The sequence below is a fragment of the Limulus polyphemus genome, unplaced genomic scaffold (assembly GCF_000517525.1).
Source record: "Limulus polyphemus unplaced genomic scaffold, Limulus_polyphemus-2.1.2 Scaffold8064, whole genome shotgun sequence".
NCBI lineage: Eukaryota > Metazoa > Arthropoda > Merostomata > Xiphosura > Limulidae > Limulus > Limulus polyphemus.
In genome coordinates, this window is record NW_013673674.1 from 1 (window position 1) to 22,451 (window position 22,451).

Genomic DNA, 22,451 nt, shown 5'->3' on the forward strand with positions numbered 1-22,451 from the left:
CCAAGACCAGCATGATGTTCGTGTTACTCGCGTTATCGCTTTCCAAGACCAGCATGATGTTCGTGTTACTCGCGTTATCGCTTTCCAAGACCAGCATGATGTTCGTGTTACTCGCGTTATCGCTTTCCAAGACCAGCATGATGTTCGTGTTACTCGTGTTATACTTTTCAAGACCAGCATGATGTTCGTGTTACTCGCATTATCGCTTTCCAAGACCAGCATGATGTTCGTGTTACTCGCATTATCGCTTTCCAAGACCAGCATGATGTTCGTGTTACTCGCATTATCGCTTTCCAAGACCAGCATGATGTTCGTGTTATTCATGTTATCGCTTTCCAAGACCAGCATGATCTTCGTGTTATTCATGTTATCGCTTTCCAAGACCAGCACGATCTTCGTGTTATTCATGTTATCGCTTTCCAAGACCAGCACGATCTTCGTGTTATTCATGTTATCGCTTTCCAAGACCAGCACGATCTTCGTGTTACTCATGTTATCGCTTTCCAAGACCAGCACGATCTTCGTGTTACTCGTGTTAAATAAAGTAATATTCTGCTAGACATAAAAAAGGAGACTGTAGATATACCTGTTGAAAAGAGAAAAAAAAAAACCCTGAGAAATTTAAGTATTTTCTGCGTGTTATCATTAGGATTTGAAGAGTTCGTCATTCAATACGTTCATTTACAGTGCTTAAAAATCACTTTTTTTTCACTCTGTAGCCCCCTTGGTGACTAAGCGGTAAGTCTGACAGCTTATAATGCTAAATATCTGGTTTCGATACCCGCGGTAGACGCAACACAACTGACCTAAAGTTCTCGTGACTAGAATCTCCTGAGAAATGTTGTAAAGGCCATCTCGCATCCTAGCGGAACATTTAATAACTATTTGCTAGATTGTGTCAAACGGTTACTTTTGCGCATCTTAAAACCTGCGTTTACCATGCCTACCAATCACGTGGTGTGTTGAAAACGTCTACCACCTCGTGGAAGTTTCCTGAATACAACAACTGACAGTTAAAAGAATATCCATAAACTTATCGTCACAATACCTATGTGACGTTCAGAACAAAGCTGTTTTAAAGGCTTCTGGCGATTATATCTCACTCTATAAATGACTGAACACGCACACTATTTATGGATATTTCAACCGTATTAGTTATGTGTATGTAAGACTTAATAAGGGTTTTATTGTTATTTTGTCTGTCTTGTTTGCATTTTGTTGTAAACTTTGATGCAATAAAAGCTGATTGTGAAATTGTACTTCAAGAAACCGGATTGTACGGTTTCACCAACACGTACAGTAGATCATTAAGGAATGGGTTATTGCTCTCCTGGGAAGTTTTATTTACTCTCTAGATGTCTAGAGCCTTTTTCACTTCCAGGTGTTTAGTCTTAACCACGTGGGTTATACACTGGCAAGCGTTCTGGCTTTTAATCGCTGTTCGAATGGGGAGATGGGTTCTGGCCATGGGCATCCGTAGGGGGGACTTGCCCCCCCTGGAAAATTAGAAACGCAATTCTTTCTTTATTCATTCAGCATATGTATATGATTTTTTATTCAATTCATAATCTCGCTCTACTTTGCTCCTCCCTGGAAAAACTTCTGCGGACGTTCCTGTTTCTGGTTTTATTCCCCACTGTTCTGTCCCTTAAGGTTCGGGATTCATTACAGGACCTGAAACACTAATATTAAGATTAAATTTCATTCATTATCCCAAATAACCTGTTTTATTCTTCTTGCATTAAGAAACATCAAACAAATGTCCCCAGACAGCGAATCTTAGCTTTAGATTGGGGGGGGGGACGCTGTGGGGTTTTAGTTTGTACTTGCTCTTAATGCTTAAGCTAGTTTCGTTTAACGCGTGTAAAGGCCACATCTAGTAGACAGTGTATTATCACTGAATTTATCTAACTTAATGTACATCTTATCGTATAATATATTTTATTTACCTAGTACTTTGTATTATAGTTTTAATTCTTTGTTTCATACCTGTAACGTTGTTTGTTTTAGGCCTAGTTTATCGTTTACATTGTACAATAGTCATTTCGCAACTTTATTTTTTTTTTTAGATAAATATGGTAACAAGCTGGCTTGACGGGTGTTTTGTCTACAGCACCAGTACAGCTTGGGTGAATTCCATGAGATCTTTCAAAAATGGAACGTTTCGTCAAAGCAAGGATGGAAACTATCCGCCAAAAAACGCTGAGAGGGCGCCACTGTTCAATTTTCCACCACCCAATTATTTCGGAAAAGTGAATCCGGAGAGATTATTCCGTGTGTAAAAATGTTGTTAATGTTATATTTGTGTGAGTGTTGTGACGTCTTCACAAGGTTAATTTTAATAGGCAGCTTAAATTTATCAGACCATGCTAGAGTGCACGAGCACACGTGGGAGCTCAGAGTAAGGGTACACACTTATCTCGCACTCTGCTGCTTTTTTAACGTTTTAAGTACTAGCGTAATTACTGGAAATGAACAAATCAATTCTGGCTTAACGGCAGTAAATAGCTTTATTAACACACGTACCTACTTGTTAAGTTTCGGAATTATTTGTTACAAAGTTCGCCGACAGGCGTCAATTTTGTAGTGATTTTAATGATAAACCCTAACTTTCGGTGGTAATGAGTAGCCCAAGAATTGGCGATGGATAATGTTGACTCACTACCTTCCCCCTCTTCTAAATTCTAGAGCACATATTTCTCGAATAGCTTTGTGTGAAACTCAACAATGTATAGTCTGTTCATTATCAGTAGGGAAGAGAAAACTTTGGTGGTTGGTATTAGTAATCCAATTTTATTCATATTAAATTAAGTTGTATACTTAGCGCTCCACCTGAAACTCTCTTTAAGAATTCTTTAGTGCTAGTCAAAATTTAATTTAAAAAATTATTAACGAGTTAGTTGTTTTTATGTATGGATATTTCAAAGATCTAGACTAGAATACTGTAGGCCTAACATGGCTGCCAGCTCTTAGAAATATGAATGGAACTTCTGAAAAAGCTAAATTTTAACGGGTGGTAAAGTGCATGGTTGCAAAATGGTGCAATCTGAAGCATTTCCAAGGTCGGTGGGATGCTGAATTTAATCTGGATCTATTCTAGTCAGTCAACCAACCACAATTTTTGTTTTAACTTAAGTGATTTTTTTTTCATTGCCAGTGTTAAACCTATTAGCGCATCAAAAGTGGTATCCCTACTCCAGACTATCAGTTCAAAAAAGAAAACCTTTAGCAAGTTTCCAGTGAAACTTGGAACCAGTTGCTACAATTCATTTCTTTCCTTTTCTTCCGTTTCATTTATCCCATTTTAAATTATTGGTACAGATATGGGTTATTGGCCACTCCCAATTTAATTTGTTTGGAAATCAGACCAGCAAGTAATAGTATTATTCAAAAGTTATTTGTTTGGCTCCACGTGAACCTCAAATTACAGATTTCTTTGTTTTTTATAACATCACTACCGGCAGGGTCCATATATTACGTCATATTGAAAAAAGTTCAGGTTTTGTCTGTTACAGTACTATCAAGAATTGATTAAAAAAAAGTGTATAATACACGCGAGACCCCAGCAGATATATTACAATATTATAAATATTTTATCTAAATGTTCTTGCCTGACTCGCACGTTATTAGGGAACCTGTAACTAATAAAGGCTGGACTCGCAAGTAGTCTGCTGCACAAATAAATTGTTTAAACAGTCAATGGGGTCTACGAATACCAACGGTAATTCTAGGCCTAATGCCTAAACAAACTCCTTCTTCAAACATGGCAGAACGTTTTTATGGAGTGTATAAGCGAAAAAAACCTTCATTTAACTGGCTAATTGAGAATTATATAACAAATAAAAACGCTCGTTTATCAAAATAATCAAATTCTATCAACCGAAGTGTGGAAGCTATCTCTCAAACCGTTTTCTTGAAGACTGAACAAGTGGAACACAATTATCGGATTTATTTAGAGCGCACTCTACTTGTCGAAACGAGAAGTGTTGCCTTAAAAGCTGTTGTTGCTTTACTTATAAAACAAGTTGCCTGGTACCAGATCGCTGTTATTTTAAGTTCAATATTAAACTAACATTTATCGCCAGTGAACAATCAGAATTAATTTAACGAATCATGTGTTTGAACCTCGAAACATCGTTATTCTAAGGAAACAAGTAGCGACGTTGGTCCATTTCTTATATAAAACATCAGTTTATTACCCGCGAACAGTTTGTGTGTGTGTGTGTGTGTGTGTGTGTGGTAATGCCAATGACTTTTTTGTTTGTTGCATTTATTAATTTTGTATAACAACTTGAATCATCAAACTTTTGAATTTTACCATGCAGAAAGTTAACGATAATGCTCTCTCACTTTTTTTTTTCGTTTTTCAAGTATTTCAACAGCAAGTAATTTTTAGTTAGTTTTAATTATTCTAATACTTTCTAATTCCTTCTTGTTTAACTGTAGTTTTAATACCCAAACTTCTATGTCACAAGAAGCGGAAGTTTAGAGCTAATTATTAAACAAGTAAAATATTGTCTTGCAGAATCTAATAATAATAATAAAGGATAAGCACAGTACGTAAATCTGTGTATAGATGTCGCGCTTAGCTAATACTTGAAAGGATATCTACTCAACTCTCAAAGTTAGGCTAACGTATGCTGGACACATAGTAACAACAGTCATATAAATAAAATAATGTTTTGAAAAACCTTGCATTGCGTTTAATTCATATTATGAAATTCTTTAACGATTATTAAAAAACTAAAATCAATATTCAACTTTAAGATACTGAGTAAAAGTAACTGAAGTAAGGGTTATTTAGGGTGTGATAATATTATTGTCACTTATTTATCGAACAATTACTTAATATTTTAACTTGAGACTCGTGCAGTTCTTCAACGGGTAAATTACCCATGTTATACAAAACCCCTAATTTTAACGATTCCTCAGTTCTTGGAAATCCTCAAACCAACCAGGACCCAGCTCTCTTGTCTTTTGGGATTCTCTTTTTCCGCTGGCATAATGTCCTGGCCTCAAGAATCCAAGAGGAACATCCCGAGTGGTCGGACGAAGATGTTTTCCACAGAGCCAGACAATGGGTAATTGCCACTTTACAAGTAAGTGTCATAACCGTTTTAGTCTTTCAAGAAGATACCTCACAAGCAGGTGCCATATTTATTAGTAGATGTCTTACACTTTCCAGAAGATTAGAACACAACTTATTTTAAGTTCAGTTAGTTGTCGCGAGCGCACATTGCCTTAGGACCTATACTGACATAATAATCTGTCCTTCGGTGGGTCAGCAGTAAGTTTACGGATTTACAACGCCAGAATCGGGGGTTCGATACCCTACAGAGTGCGGATAGACCATTATGTATCTGTGCGTTAAAACAAAAACGGTGATATTAAGATGAACTAAAAAAAATCATTATTTGTATAGTTATACAACCTTCAGTTATATAATAAATCCTATTGTGTTTAAAATACTTGGGAAAATCTCCAGTCCTCTATGAAAATTGATTTTTCCGTACCTGCGTTGTTGCTATGATTATGAAGTCTGCTCTTTTGTGTGATGTATTATGACACTTGAACAATGTCTATAGTCCTAATTAACCTGGATAACAATTAACTGTCATCTGTCTAGTATTAAAATTGTTTTTCTATGCTACTCATGGTATTTAACACGTTCGCTGCCGCGTAATAAATTAAGTGTGTGTGTGAAACACAATTGTCTGTGATTAGGGCGCTCGACTCGCAATCTGAGGGTCGCGGTTTGGAATCCTCGTCACACCAAACATGCTCACCCTTTCAGCCTTGGGGCGTTATTATGTGACGGTCAATCCCACTATTCGTTGGTAAAAGAGTAGCTCAAAAGTTGGCGGTGGGTGGTGATGACTAGCTGTCTTCCATCTAGTCTTACACTGCTAAATTAGGGACGGCTAGCGCAGGTAGCTCTCGTGTAGCTTTGCGCGAAATTCAAGACAAACAAACAATTGTCTGTGATCCACCAGAGTGTCACGCGGTCAATAACTAAAAGTCGATTGTGACCCGCCGGTGGGACACATTGCAGGGAACGTGTTAATCGTAGTTAAGATATTTAAAACGTCCTTATTGCAGTGTTAAGATTCTTGGGACGTCATAAAAGTCGCGATGTTGTAATGCTGAAATCTCTTATATTGGAATAAAAACTATGGTTCAGTTGCTTTAATTACTCGTATTAAGAATGATGACGAATCCTGATTGGTCTCTGTACCGACTGTCCGGTGATCTAGTTAGCCTCTATACCGACTGTTGTCCAGTGAACGATAACATAAAATATTATAAACTGTGTGAGATTGGATTTTTTTTTAACAGCAACAATTTTCTTAAATACCTTTTTCAAAGTAAGAAGAAGAAAAATAGCAACAAATGTTTTAATCTTACATCCATTTAGTAACAGTATTAAAAGCTTACAAGTAAGCCAGTGGTAGCAATTAATTATATGGACCGCCCAAAGCTTTCATTATAATAAGCCTAACCATGAAGGGGCGTACCTACTAGAAGTTATGACATTGTCAATAACCAATACCGTGTTTGATAAACTAGAAGTATCATCCTGGCTAACTGATAAGTACTTTTTTTTTTGCTTGGATTTACGTAATTTAACCCAATTAAGAATAATACTTTACTATTTTTAGCAGTGGCCGTCTTTGCAACCCTCATATTTGCATGTGGTGCATGCGTGTTTGAACGGTTATATTTTCATTTATCACGCGAACTCTTATTCAGAATGGAAGTTAAATTGTATTATTAAACTAAAACATTTGTGGTACGTTTAGAACCTGGATTGATATTTATTTCCAGGAAATATAATTGATTTTTTTTTTCATTTCGATAATTTCAAAGATCTTTAAGCCGAATTTTGTTTAAAACTCGTGCAGCGTCTTTCTTTTTTTCTACCTAATTTTTGATTATTGTGAATACTGCATGTTGTTATTATTACACACTAGAGGGCTATATTTATCAGAATTGTTTTGTTGATGTGCTAAAACTAAAAAAAAGTAAGATTTTATTTTAAAAACATTTTTTCATTATTGACGTGTTAATTTTGTTTTTGTCACAAGTTGAAATGTGTTTTTGATGGAAGTCATTGAAATTAATCCCATTAAAAGGTTGTTCATGAAGTAGGGAAACAGTTGTCTGTACACTTAATAAAATTTGAAAGAAACGTTGAGAGCGGATCCATAGCAATGAATGGAAATTTTAATTTAACAGAATCATTTCATGGGCAACATTTCAAGACCAGAACAGTTAGATAAAACTAGTTGTATTAACGTTAAATATGGAATATTTTGACAGTATCAGTTCATGGGCAACATTTGAAGACCAGAACAGTTAGATAAAACTAGTTGTATTAACGTTAAATATGGAATATTTTGACAGTATCAGTTCATGGGCAACATTTGAAGACCAGAACAGTTAGATAAAACTAGTTGTATTAACGTTAAATATGGAAATTTTAATTTAACAGAATCATTTCATGGGCAACATTTCAAGACCAGAACAGTTAGATAAAACTAGTTGTATTAACGCTAAATATGGAATATTTTGACAGTATCAGTTCGGGAGGGGGGACAATTCAGGACAGTTGAAAGGATCTGGTGAGAGTAGGGTCTATTAGTGTTAAGTGAAAAATTTGTTTGGACACAATCAAACATCTCTGGAAGAGTTGACAGGACAGGAAGTGTAAACATCTCTGGAAGAGTTGACAGGACAGGAAGTGTAAACATCTCTGGAAGAGTTGACAGGACAGGAAGTGTAAACATCTCTGGAAGAGTTGACAGGACAGGAAGTGTAAACATCTCGGGACGAGTTGACAGGACAGGAAGTGTAAACATCTCGGGACGAGTTGACAGGACAGGAACTGTTAGCACAGAATCAGCTGAAGGAATAACATTTGAGGATTTTTTTATTTTTATGTTGAGGTAGTGAAAATAAGTCAAGTTCTTGAATGGATAATTTATCAGATTAGATCAGTTAACCCTAGCATTACCAATAAGGTTTATGACTTTAAAAAAAAAAAAGATATTTGTGTGAACCATTTATCCACCTAGTTGTTCTGTTGTAGGATTTCTAATAACATATAAGTCACACTCAAAAATTTGTACTGTTGTTATTCATAAACTTCCAACTTTCTTCCAAAACTGCTTCAATGTTTTTTAGGTACATTTGTGTGAATAATTAGTTCATTTTGACGTTGTCAAGTAAATAGTGCTTGAACTACTATAAACGTGACAAAACGTAACTAGGGAGTGTATATATAAAGTTAGTCATTTTTAACACTGGCGAAATAAACACTTCCTCATTTCAATGATATTTCAATCATGTAATCACATTTCGTTGGGTTTGAGAAAACTAGTGCCAATTTCATGGTGCCATGTCTGTTATAGTGCTAACTCGTTATTATACTTTCTACAATGAAAACATAGTTGCCGAGATGAACGAAATGGGAAGCGGATAGACCAGTATTGTCATTTTTTTAATTTTTTTTTTTATGAATGTAAACCATGTGTTGAAAATGTTGCCCACTATATGAAAAATAACTAAAAAAAAATCCTTTTGATTCTGTTTGCAGAACGTCATTATGTATGAATTCCTGCCAGCGCTCCTGGGTGAAGATCTTGCTGAGTATACGGGTGAGTGCGATCTGTAAGATTATCATAATACGACTTCTACACGGGTGTAGATTAAGGTTAAGTATGATTCTGATTGTTACATCTTCACGACGGGTGTAGATTAGGGTTAAGAATGATGCTGTTTGTTACGACTTCTACATGACTGGTGTAGATTAGGGTTAAGAATGATGCAGTTTGTTACGACTTCTACACGACGGGTGTAGATTAGGGTTAAGTATGATGCTGTTTGTTATGACTTCTACATGACGGGTGTAGATTAGGGTTAAGTATGATGCTGTTTGTTACGACTTCTACATGACGGGTGTAGATTAGGGTTAAGAATGATGCAGTTTGTTACGACTTCTACATGACTGGTGTAGATTATGGTTAAGAATGATGCAGCTTGTTACGACTTCTACACGACGAGTGTAGATTAGGGTTAAGAATGATGCAGTTTGTTTTATATATTTAATGCTGTCTTAGTTCTTTGCCAGCAGAAATGGTCATATTTCAAGTAAAAAAAAAAAGCCCTGTTTTTTCGATATTTCGGAAAGAAGAAAATGTCACGTTTTAACTGGAAAATTTAATCGGTAGAATATCGATTTTATTGGATATTTGGCGAATGTGAGAACTTTTGTTTACTTATAGTTACATGACAAATAAGACATTTGAATCAATTAGAAAACGTAACTACGTAATTAGATAGGGAGTTACCATCCCCCTTTCCTATGTTAAAGGCTAACCTGTATCACAATATGTAATATTATCACAAAAAGTTTCAATTTAAAATAAAGGATTATGGTCTTTCTACAGTTTGAACTAGTGACCTACTACAAAAAATGTCGCTTTACATGTTTCATCAGTAATTTAAGTACAGCTGGTACTCCCAAAATCCAGAACAGATGAGGCGCTCACTCTCCAGTAGTCCCCCGGTGGCACAGCGGTAAGTCTTCGGATTTACAACGCTAAAATCAGGGGTTCGATGTCCCTCGGTGGACACAACAGATGGCTCAGTGTGGCTTTGCTACGGCAAAACACACACACACACACACACACACACACACACACACACACACACACACACTGTCTCTCCAAGTAAAAAGTATGTGGAACGACAAATGTACTGACTTGTGGACCAAGTATGTGTAGGTATTTGTTATCAGAAGAGATGAGAAGCTGAATCAAACGACAAATGTAGTGACTCGTGGACCAAGTATGTGTAGGTATTTGTTATAAGAAGAGATGAGAAGCTGAATCAAACGACAAATGTAGTGACTTGTGGACCAAGTATGTGCAGGTATTTGTTATAAGAAGAGATGAGAAGCTGACTCAAACGACAAATATAGTGACTCGTGGACCAAGTATGTGTAGGTATTTGTTATAAGAAGAGATGAGAAGCTGAATCAAACGACAAATGTAGTGACTTGTGGACCAAGTATGTGCAGGTATTTGTTATCAGATGAGAATCAAGAGTCATGGACCAAGTATGTGTATGTATTTGTTATCAGAAGAGATGAGAATCAAGAGTCGTGGACCAAGTATGTGTAGGCATTTGTTATCAGAAGAGATGAGAAGCTGAATCAAGAGGATTTATTCTCCACATAAAACTAGTAAATTTATCTCGTACTTAGGAAGATTTAAGGTAATGTAACTATTCCATGAAACAGCAAGTAGCACCCTCGGTCAATTCATGTAAGAAAGATGAATCAATTACTGCAGGACCTAGACCAAACTTACCAGGCTCTGAACGAGGACTCTACCTTGAGATGGGTCTGACGTTTAGGAGTACTGGACTCGCGGGATCGAATTCCAACACCGAAAATCCTCGTCCTTTCAAACCTTTTTTTTTTGGGGGGGGGTATAATGTACGATCAACCCCACTTTTTTTTAGTAAAGAGTAACCCAACAGTTGGCAACGGGTGGTGACTAGCTGCCTTCACACTAGTCTATTACTTTAAAACTAGTGATGGCTAGTGGAGTTAGCCCTCTAGTAATGAAAATCAACAAAAGACACTACATGTAATACCCCACACCACAATATAAGGTGAATTCATTTCTCAAACTGACACGGAATACTCAACAATATTTGTTTCGTAAACCATCGTTTGTATCTGTGTGTTCCAGGATACAACCCTGACGTTCATCCTGGAATATCCCATGTCTTCCAGAGTGCAGCTTTCCGGTTTGGCCACTCCTTGATCCCCCCGGGTTTGTACCACAGGTAAGATTGGACGAAGATACGATTCAGTGTGTTGGCCACATTCCCAGGTCTGTACGACATGAAAAAACTAAAATCTATTATCAAGTTAAAATCTCTGTGATCAAGTAAAATCTGACTGGTTAAAGTGTTATCAAGTTAAAATCTCTGTGAACAACATCTGTGATCAAGTAAAATCTGACTGGTTAAAGTGTTATCAAGTTAAAATCTCCGTGAACAACATCTGTGATCAGGTAAAATCTGACTGGTTAAAGTGTTATCAAGTTAAAATCTCTGTGAACAACATATGTGGTCAGATAAAATCTGACTGGTTAAAGTGTTATCAAGTTAAAATCTCCGTGAACAACATCTGTGATCAGGTAAAATCTGACTGGTTAAAGTGTTATCAAGTCAAAATCTCCGTGAACAACATCTGTGGTCAGGTGAAATCTGACTGGTTAAAGTGTTATCAAGTTAAAATATCTGTGAACAACATCTGACTGGTTAAAGTTAAACGTGATCTGTATGGTTCTACCAAAATGTTAATATTGTTTGTTATTCAACAATGTTTTTAAGTACAGAACACACTGATAGATTTTATGATATTTGTTCAAAGTAAGTATTTTTTTTTCATCAGTTTTTATACTTGGTGTACGAAGAAAATATTTTATTTTTTAATTATCGAAGTTCGATTTTTAGCGGTATATAAGCCTTCGGTTGTACCACTGGACCACTAGGGGGCAGTGTACATCGAAGTAAGCCAAACAACTGGTAGCTTCTTAAAAATATTTATCTATTGTTCTGTACCCCATTGGCTCAGCGGTAAGCTTAGGGGCTGATAGCACTAAAATTGGATGTTCGATACCCAGCACATATAAAGAGCATATAGCCCGTTGTACAGTTTGTACTAAAACAAGTATTCTTCACGATAAAATTAAGCGTTAATTTGTCATGAACTTAAAAGAACTGGATATAGATGTAAACATAATCTGTCTGGTCCTACCAAAATCTGAAAATATAAAACTTCTGTTTCTCACATGATAAAATTAAAATCTGTAGTAGAAAGAATAGCTGTGGCCTGCCAGGTACAACCCCCTTCCCCACAGTCAAAGAATGGCCTAAGATTATTTATTCGTTGTCAGAATGTAGAACTAGGTTCTGCTTCAATGCCTAATCAAATCTCCTTCCTCATCCTGTTCATCTCCAAAATACAATACTTTGAGTAGCTAGTATTTAGTTCGTCTCGCAAAGAAAAGCATGCACGCGTGAACACTTCCCGGGGCCAACAAGAGTTAAGCCTTCTCTCTACAAACATCATTTATGTGTGAAGCACAAGTTGAAATAATAGAATAAAGTTTACGAGAATGTAAATTATTTTTTATTTAGCGGTAAATCTTCAAATTTGTAATAAGGAATATACTCCATAAAAGTTGTTGTTGTTGTTTGTAATTAAGCACAAAGCTACGCAATGGATTATCTGTTCTCTGCCCACCACGGGTATCGAAACCTGGTTTATAGCGTTGTAAGTTCGCAGACTTACCGCTGAGGGGCACGATAAAAGATGAGAACACAAGTTTGTATATTTTTTTCCAGAGGATTTGTTCTAACATCTTTTTTATATTCTTCAAGTTCGTTCAGGATAATTAGTGTAAGAAAAAGAATAGGTAACAAACAAAAATCCGGATAACCCCAAACACATTTGTTCTTAACTTTTGAAACAAAATGTACTGAGAAAAATCTAAATTTTCAAGACTTCGTTGATAAGAGGAGTAATTATTGTATTCAGGTATATTTCTAACAACAAAACTCTTAAGTAAACTAGATCACGTGCGTTCGAGAAGTACACATCTGGTATTTCCTTAAGTATCTTGCAAATTTTACAGAATATGAGGAATCCAACAGTGTTTGTCAATCCCCAAAAATTTAAAAGAACTGGGGAGGAAATAGTAATTACTTTATGGACGATGGGGAAAATGTTTTAGTGAGCTTTTCTTGGGGTGATGACGTTAGAGTAATACAGTATCTGTATAGATTCTTGTAAAACCAATAACAATCAGGAACTGTAAAGACAACTAGCAGATTTTCAGTCAAGATGACTCGTATCTCGGAAGACAGACGTCAGAAACATCGGATTTAAAGCTTCCAAGTGTAAGGTAACAAAGTGATCGACGTGCTACCGGTACCACTGAAGAAAATGTGGAAGTGATCATAACGGGATACCAGTTGCAGAAAAAACAAACCAGAGGACGCGCTAGAGAATAATTTACGTTGGTGTTAATAATAAATACCAAACAGCCTTAAAGAATCCCGTCTACTTTTAGACTTCACAAAATCGTCGAAAGACATAGAGAGAACGATGATAGTGGTTAACTGTGGCCACTGTATCCGTAGAAAACCCCACAACAAACGACTCCCCCCCCCGGATGAAGCGCTACAGAACCCTATATTTTATTTTAACTTCTCTGGATATCACGTGGACTCTACCAAAAATTATACAATATTGGTTCGGTTGACTTAAAGATTTGTTGTTGAAAGTATGGAATATTAGAGACATCTAGTGGCAGTGAAATTAACCACAAACTTTCAATGTTTCGTTATTGATAAACAAATCACCCAGTGCCAGGTTTATTTTTAGAATATCAGAGACATCTAATGGCAGTGAAATTAACCAAACTCTTTCAATGTTTTGTTATTGATAAACAAATCTCCAAACACGACAAAAGAACATGTTTCGGTTATTACCGGAAACTGATAAACTTTTGAAAGTCTAAAGGGGGCATATCTTTTCTCCGTGGGGATACAAACTATCAACCCACATGCAGTTGTATAGAGGGGGAGATGCACGTGCTCTCAGTAAAGTTGATATATTTTTCCACCATTTCGACTCTTGCCTAAATCTTTCAAACACTTGTGTTTACTAATCATCTCCCTCCCTGAGGTATCTAGTGAATATTCAATAACCCCCCCCCCCCACACACACACACACAAGAATGTTTGTAAAGTATTCCTGCGCACGATATTGTGTAAATGTACAACTGCAGAAAGTTAAACCACAAGAGGCCGCTGTTGATTCTGATATAAACACTAAGGTCAAAGGTCACAATTATTGAATCGGACAGTGACGTAGAGCTGGTGACTATTTACGAATAACTGTTAGCTTTGACCCTGTTCTTTACCTAATCAGCTTTTTGTGTACATTTTTCAGGGATGGACAGTGTAACTTCAGGCCTACCAAGAAAGGTTACCCAGCATTACGATTGTGTTCCACCTGGTGGGAATCTGATGTAAGTTATCACAAGTCATGTAACAATGAAAGTTATTAGCTACACTTAGTGTAGCAGCATTCGACATGTTTCTGTAACACCTGTTTCTCTTACTGTGGTAGTGTTACAGTGTTCGACGAAACATTTAGTAACATCTATTTCTGGTAGTGGAACAGTATTGATTTTAGTGTTAGAGCTACTCAAACAAACTCATATTAAAGGAAAGTGGCCTTATAGTAAGTAAATAACGAGAAAATCATTAAACAATAAAATACTTTCAGAACGTATGTTCCGTGAGTCAAAACAAATTTCGGATATTTAATGAAATATAATAAAATAATTTAGTTTGTTTAGTGAAAACAATGTGGAAATGGTTTCTTCCTTTAATGGCTGAGCAAACTGTTTTTAACAAATGTTAATTCTTATGTTAGAGGCACGTTTAAACGAGCCGGATCACAGCCAGACTCCGACTGTCAAATACAAGTTTCTTGAAGTAAATTTTCTTCTGTTTCTAGGTCATTGTCCCAGAAACTGGGCTAGAAGAGATTCTAATGGGATTAGCCTCGCAGATTGGAGAAAAAGAAGATGAATTACTTTGTTCTGACGTCAGAGGTGATTATTACGTCAGAGTCTGACGTGAAATACAAACTTTTTCTGTGCGTAAATGTTAACCATGTTAGATTTATCCACAGTTTCCAGTGGGTTAAAGTTTAGCTTTCGAACAAGGCTTGATGTACTCCAGTCTGTTAAAGTGTAGGTTAGTGGCACAGTGGGCATATAACGCTAGAAACGTAGTTTCGATACACGTGGTGGGCACAACACAGGGTAGAAAATGTTCTGACTATCGAAAAGGAGGGGCGTGGATTAAGTTATTCAGCTTTGTTGTTCATAGGAACTGACAACGGACATCTGTCTTTTATTTGTTTATAGTCTCATAATTGACATGTCGGTTTCATCATTGTTATATAGTGCTGATTTTCTCGTGTTCTTACTACTTCCTTACAGACACACAGAGTGCGTGTGTCTGTTATGGCGTAGGATTGGAAACTGATTTCTGGTCAGTTTCACCAACACTCTTGTGGACGATTCTAAAGTAATAGTTAACTGACCGCTAGGAAATAGCCGTCAATACTGTTCGAACAAAGCAAGCTTAATTCTATCACGTATAATTTTAAAGAATACTCTATAATAAATTGATTGATTTATATTGTACGAATGAAAGTGTGTGTGTGTTTTAAAACGTCTGAAACTAAGATTAGGACACTAATTTTGTTAGGCTTGAATCAACATATATTTTTTTTCTGCGACAGTGTCCAACAGCCCTGTAATTAGTTGTTTTTTGTTTTTTTTCTGCGGCCAACAACCACTTTGAATTGTACAGATAAATAAAATTTCTGTGGTTTGTTTATATTACAGATATGTTGATTTTAATCAGCTCTTATTTCTATACATATTTAAGAAACCACGTTCTGTTTATTTTGAATTTCTCGATTTATCAAATCAACTTTTAAAAAATAAAAAAAAGAATATGCAGACCGTATAGATAGGTTAAATGAACCTACAGCTGACTACGTTACACTTTAATAATGGTCACAGAAGAGTTTTGTTGACAAGTTTCTTCCGCCCACCAGACAACTTGTTTGGTCCTCTCCACTTTACCCGTCGTGACCTTGGAGCTATTAACATTATGAGTGGTCGAGACAGCGGCCTTTCGGACTACAATACCGTTCGGAAGATCCACGAGCTCCCACCTGTGTCCTCGTGGGCCGAAATAAATCCCGATTTGTTCAAGAAACGACCTAATGTAAGGCTTGTATTCCTTAAACAGATTAACAGAGTAATTGTACACAGCGTAAATAATATTTTTGTTTCTGTAAGATATTCATCAACTGAATCTAAACAGTACATTTCAGCTTGTTTGTTAAATCAGTTTTTATAATTAATTAAATCTTTTTTGTTATAAAAATATTGTAGTTGTGTAATGAGGCTTAGCAAGATGCTTGTTAACAACGACGGCGATATGATGTAAAACAAACATTTTTTTTTTTCTATTTTTATTTCACCGAAATTTCGGCAAAAAACAAACATTCCGTGAATGACGTTAAAAGCCTAATCTAGTCTTTGATTCGCTACTCCCTCTGCAGTAGACTAGTTTCTCAATTAGGCCCCTAACTACTGTTTGAGAGAGCGAAACAAAAAATGTTAGGCCTCTCATAGTGGTAGAATGTAAGCAATTTGATATCAACACCTACAGCGGTTCTTATTTCCAACAATATGAAAGTTTGTTTTCAAAGTTATTAATATAACAGTGATTTAGTTTTAACAATGTCATGAATTAAAAATTGGAGCTCTGTTGCAAATCATTTCAACACTGTTAGATTTATTGAACGTGCATTTTAATTATTTTAACGACGTTTCTCCAGGTTTAACCTGACATCACATTTCTACGACATGACTAACTAGTAAAACAAAATGTCGGATACTTTTTAAATTCTTTCTCAGTTAAGTCAACAGCTTGAAAAATTGTACGGCAGTGTGGATAAGCTTGATGTGTTTGTTGGTGGCATGCTGGAGACTCGAGCAGGAAAACCAGGTTCACTATTCAGGAAGATCATCAAGGAACAGTTCCAGAACATTCGAAAAGCAGACCGATTCTGGTTCGAAAATGAAAGAAATAGGTAATCATCTCTATTATTATAGAACTGGACTGGGGTTAATTATTCATATTTAGCCTCACATTCGGTTTCTCTATTACTTAATTTTCTTAACATTTTAGGTTGATTGTGTAAATTTAAGAAGAGAATCAACTCGACTTAAATCTGACATCCAGTATTAAAGAAATAAATCTAGTACATGAAAAATAAACATAACGTGCAAAGAAAATACTTATAAAGTGCACTCCCTCTAACGGGAAAAAGCATTATTAATCAAAAACACAAATACAAAAAAATAAAAAATAACAGCATGTAATATAGTAGATACCACTTCTTAGAGTATTATTATAAAATGATTGTTATAATACCTAATATTTTCTAAAATGTTCATATTGTTACGTCTCCGTCCGTTAGTTGATTTTCCGTAACTTCGTTCCCACGAAACTTTAGCGACACAAGTCCTTTCTTAATAAAACTGGTTTATTCTTTCTTTACCGATACACTTATTTTCAACAGTCGCGCTATAACAACGAACGTGCTCAACTTCAACAATATTCTCTGACTGCAGTTCAACTACTCACTACCTACACATTGTCCCGTCACGCCGTGACCATCTTATATATATACCAGTCCACCCCCAATCTAGCAAATGCTAGGGCACTCCCGAAGGAACAGGATATTTCTAGAAAACTGGTGGCGTGATACTAGTCACGTGACCTCTCTGACGCAACAATATATTTTTAAATCGCATTCAGGTAGCCTTCAGGGACATTCTAAATTAAAATTATTAATGATGCAAGTTCAGTGTCATCATTCAAAACCAACATTCTTTGCTACAGATTTTCTTTCTTTTCTTTAATATTGGCTTGAAAGACGCCACCTTTTATATCTTTCCTATCTGGAAAATATGCGGCGTTAATCCTAAATGGCAAACATTGCATCACCTGTGAGCTAAGTTTCTACAAATATCAAATAAGTAAAATCAAATTTTATACACTGTAATTCCTTTGAAATTCCATCCATATTCTTTTTACAGACTTCAAGCATTCATATAGCATACTGACAAACCAATAAAATCACAAACTTTATTTTCAGCTATATCAGTGTTGATGTATTCGCACCTCAAAATCTAATTGTTGGAAATCAGATTATTGACCAAAATAATAAAAAAATAAGAACATTGCCTTACAATATTTAGGGGTTATTTAAATTTTTAATGTGTATACCTTCATAGATTCTTCCTTTAAAAAATAATTCACAAGTTTTCTATTTTAATATTTCTGACCTTGTGGAATATTTAAATTGTAACAAATGCTCACTTACACATTGTGTTCATTAACAACACACGCTTCCTTCAGTTCTTTTTCTTTCTTTACATACCTTGAAGTAATATTTCAATAATAGGTCTATTTGTCGACAGTTCTTTTTTCTTACTTTTCATACTCTTTTAAAGAAAAAACTGCCGACGAATTCTTCATACCCTGAGGTAATATTTCAGAAATAGGCCTAATTCGTCGGCAGTTTTTTGTTTTTTTCATACCCTGAGGTAATATTTCAGAAATAGGCCTGTTGATAAATCTTACTATTTATTATTGGTCTTCAATATTTCCTAGTTTTATCTGTTCTATGTCAAGTTTACATCACTGGGTCCCATTGTGACGTCTAAAACAGTAATTACGGTTTTGAGTTATTTCGGAAACTCGCATGGTTAATGTACTGTATTTTGATTGTAACTTCGTTAGGCCGTATGCCAAGTTTGAAATCTTCGTTACTGACAGTACTTTTAACTTTTACAATTTTTCAACTTCTAAAAATTATCTATTTCTGAGAATTAAAAGCTACACTTTCAGATAGTGTTGAAATCAAGGTTGTATCCTTTTTTAATTTCCTTCACCTGTAACACTAACTTGAAATAAGCTTATGACTCGAATTATTTTGAAATATTTTGTGTAAGCCTAAATCAGTTGGTTTAGTGTCTTGTTTGCCCCGATATAGCCGCAGTGGCGAAACGTTGGCTTAAATAAAACCAATAAAGTATTTTGGAGTAATCTGTCATGTTTTATTCCTTTTAAAATATGCTTGAGTTTGTGTAGCTACCACTAATTCTTGACATTTTTCATAGCAGCATTTTAAAATCTGTTTATAATTTTAAAAGGATCTTTGGAAACGATTCTTAATTATGCTATGTTTTATCTCGGGGCTTGATTCCTACAAATCGGGTTCTCTGTTTTGTGCTACATATAAAACTGTTCCCATGAGCAGACATCTTTGTCGTAAACGAGTGTCTTGGTTCGAGATTAGCTTTAAGTATCAACACTGAGCGAATTTATGATAATTTATGTGATATATTTTTAAAGGATTTTTACACCGGAAGAAATTCAGAAAATTCGGGGAATTCACTTGTATGACATCATAATAGACTCTACAAGCATTCAACCCGGTCAAATTCAAGAACATGTTTTCATGTGGACGGAAGGTGAGTTGACCTTCACGCGGCGTGTTTTCATGTGGTCACGAAGTGAGTCGATCATCATATAGCACTATATGTTTTGTACTTATCCAGTTTTATCAAATTGTATATTTTCGAGTTTTCTCGTACGTCAAGTACCTCGTGATTTTTGTTGTTTTTAATGTAAGTTCTAACGTCGGACGTTTTTCCGCAGGCGACCCATGTCCACAACCGATGCAACTTAACGGTTCTAATCTCGGACCCTGCATCTTCTTGGAAAGTTACGACTATTTTCACGGTAGTGAAGTGGCTTTCATTTTTTCATGTATGGCACTGGCGTTCATACCAATTAGTAAGTATTAGTCTTGTAAGCTCTTACAACTTGCTTACGATCTGACGAAGAGCCCCAGCTTGAAACGTCACCCTTCATTAAGTAGAAATATTAAAAAAAAACTTTGTCATTGTTTAATATACTCTTTAATTTTAATATATCTGTCGCCTATGCGGTTAACTATATATTTCTTATTACAGTCATGTAGTTTTCACTGATGCTATACAAACTATTAATTTTCATTGTTGGAGTAACCGTGGAAATAAGCAACAATTATTAACACGTTCTCCTGATCATAACAACTTCAGTGGATGTTTGTTTGGAGTTGATCTTCAAGACATTAAATTATAAACGAAAGATATAAAAAGAATTTATTTATAAAAGCAAAGACATGTTATTTAACTCGATGTAATTTACAATATCGGGGTTGATTAAGTGCTAAACGTTTGACTTGTTTAATTTTCAAGTACAGTTATGGGTGAGAGTTAACAGAAATCTTATTTACTGATAGTCTACTACAATGAAATAAGTCCTTCATGCAGGCTTGTTTACCCATCATTGTTTCGAACACAGTAACTTGTCGGTCAGTACTGTTACCTTTTGCTGACCCAAAAATTGATGAGTACGTGTCGTTTGGGTAGAACGTACGTAGATTATTAAAGTTAATGCAAGACGTTAAACAAAAAACACGAATGTGACATAAAACAACCACAGTACAGCATGTGTGAACATTTAATTGTGTATTTTACAGTTGATTTATATCTTATTATAACATGAAACAACCTACGGCGTGAGTGCTTGATTATTTTTTGTTTGTTGACAATTTTTTTTCCAGTCTGCGCTGGCCTGGGTTACGCTGTCATTAAAATCCAAAATCGCAGGAGGAGGAGATGTCGAACTCAAATAAGGGATAAAACGGAGAATGGCTATAAAAAGCTTTGTAAGTTGACTTTTTTAGGAGATCGAATTACACTAGTTTCCTATCTTTTGTCATTACAACGTTTTTTTTTTCTTTTAGCGAATTTCATGATATAATACTTAAGTATGTCTATTAAAACCGTGAACGTAACTGTTAAGGGGATTTAGGCATGTTTTATTATTATTATTCATCGGAAAATTATATTCGTATACATTCGCGCCTCTTCGGTAGGTCACGACCCATTGTGTGGGAAACACTGAATTAGATGACCACCAATACTTGGAGTTTCAGCTGTTAGAAACTTATATTAAAACGTTTCATGATAAAAGCGTATGCTGATAAGAGCAAGGGGGACTAGTCCCCCCCCCCGATTACCTAAAAACAATTTTTGAATAATTAAAGAAAGATTCGAAAGTATGCAGAAATGAATTTTGTCAGTGGACAAAGATGGAGTTTAGTGCGTGTAGAATACTTAAAATTCATACTTACTTATGTCGTGTTTTTTCATCGGTAGTGAAAGAACACCATGCAACATATTACTGAATTTTGAGGGTGGGGTAATGTTCCAATTTTGTCTGAGTTACTTCTGTTTGTTAAAAACTTTTCAAGATCGAATCTCTATGAAAAAAAAAAAAAAAAAAATTAGTCTTAGCATATTATGTAAGCCTAACTCTGTCAAGATTTATAGGCCTTAATATTTTTGATAAAAATCTTATTATACAGCAGCAGTTTCGTTCTTCGGTTGTTTAATCTTTTACGGATTTTATTTCACATAACATTTTGTATCTTATCTTTTGTTTTACACGTGTCGCTGCCAATGAGGTATTTTGTTCATTAGTAGGATTATTGGGTTTTATTGCTTTTATTGTCGTTAAATATCAACGTTATTACGCAATGTTTCGCACTGCATATAAAGTAATGTTTTGGCTCGACTTGTCTTCTGTCATGTCCTGTCCAGCTGATAAGTTTTAGTATTGTACGAAAGGCCTCATTGGTAATGACGATCGAATACCTAACAAACACAGATTCAAACTACTACTATTACACGATTTTGATTTGAAATACGTACGTAATGGAATTAAAAAAAAAAATCCAGTTTTAGCATTTAACAGCGGAATCAAGAATTAATTATTGTTGACTGGCATAGTGTTGAAAAATATTTCATTATAACGATGATAGTGTTGTTAATTAACAATGAAAGTTAGGGAAAGATTAAAATGTAAGCTTAGCTCTTAATAATACTATTAGAAAGTTAATAACTGAAGTTGTTTTTATTAAAACTGTAGCATTATGAAAGTTTCATAGTAGTACTGTATTAAAATTTTACTTCCGTAAATATATATACTAACAAAAATAATATAAACATTCTTAAATTATTTAAGAATAACCAATTATGTAAACTAGAAAAAAAACTGTGCACATTTATAATGTTTTACACCCTCTATTTAAATAAAATTAACAAATTTTTTTTACCTGATATTTTAGATGTAAAGGAATGGGTAAACCACAATTTTAAGCGCCTGGTAAAGTTAAAGATCGGACCAGACGATACAATTTACACAATCAACCGCAAGGGGGAGATACTACGAAAGGTGGATTTTAAAAATGTGAGATCTTTGGTTGTCGAGATTTCTCAGGAAACTGACAAGAAGCCGTTGGTTCTGATTCGATGCCCACGTGACTACGACTTTGTAAGATTTCAGTGCATAATGTTGTTATTTTTTATCTGTAATCTAAGTATCAACAATAACAGCAGTATCTTATCGTTTATCGTACACGTTAAATACCGTTGTTCTAAGTTACAAATTTTAAAAATTGTTCTCTATAAAGGCTAAAGTTTTTTTTCAAAACTCCTATGGCTAGGTTTATTTCTAGATGAACAATGAAAACAGACATGTTTTAATATTTCATTACTTATCTGAAGCCCCCCCCCCCCAGTCCACAGCGGTGTGTCTGCGGACTTACAACGCTAAAAACCGGGTTTCGATACCCGTGGTGGGCA

At 35.3% G+C, this 22,451-nt stretch overlaps 1 protein-coding gene across 1 annotated transcript in view; it reads left to right on the plus strand.

The window, feature by feature from the left end:
• Positions 1 to 172: 172 nt before the first annotated feature.
• Positions 173 to 22,451, plus strand: part of LOC106475085 (dual oxidase-like) — a gene marked incomplete at its 5' end in the record, with an annotated part of 30,653 nt that continues 8,374 nt past the window's right edge. Inside the window, 13 exons of the mRNA XM_022379292.1 lie at positions 173 to 534; positions 2,070 to 2,274; positions 4,933 to 5,099; positions 8,597 to 8,657; positions 10,761 to 10,857; positions 14,039 to 14,117; positions 14,612 to 14,708; positions 15,728 to 15,900; positions 16,599 to 16,774; positions 19,108 to 19,226; positions 19,414 to 19,551; positions 20,366 to 20,470; positions 21,935 to 22,140. Coding sequence (XP_022235000.1) covers positions 173 to 534; positions 2,070 to 2,274; positions 4,933 to 5,099; positions 8,597 to 8,657; positions 10,761 to 10,857; positions 14,039 to 14,117; positions 14,612 to 14,708; positions 15,728 to 15,900; positions 16,599 to 16,774; positions 19,108 to 19,226; positions 19,414 to 19,551; positions 20,366 to 20,470; positions 21,935 to 22,140 — 1,985 coding nt within the window. The remainder of the gene's footprint in view (positions 535 to 2,069; positions 2,275 to 4,932; positions 5,100 to 8,596; positions 8,658 to 10,760; positions 10,858 to 14,038; positions 14,118 to 14,611; positions 14,709 to 15,727; positions 15,901 to 16,598; positions 16,775 to 19,107; positions 19,227 to 19,413; positions 19,552 to 20,365; positions 20,471 to 21,934; positions 22,141 to 22,451) is intronic.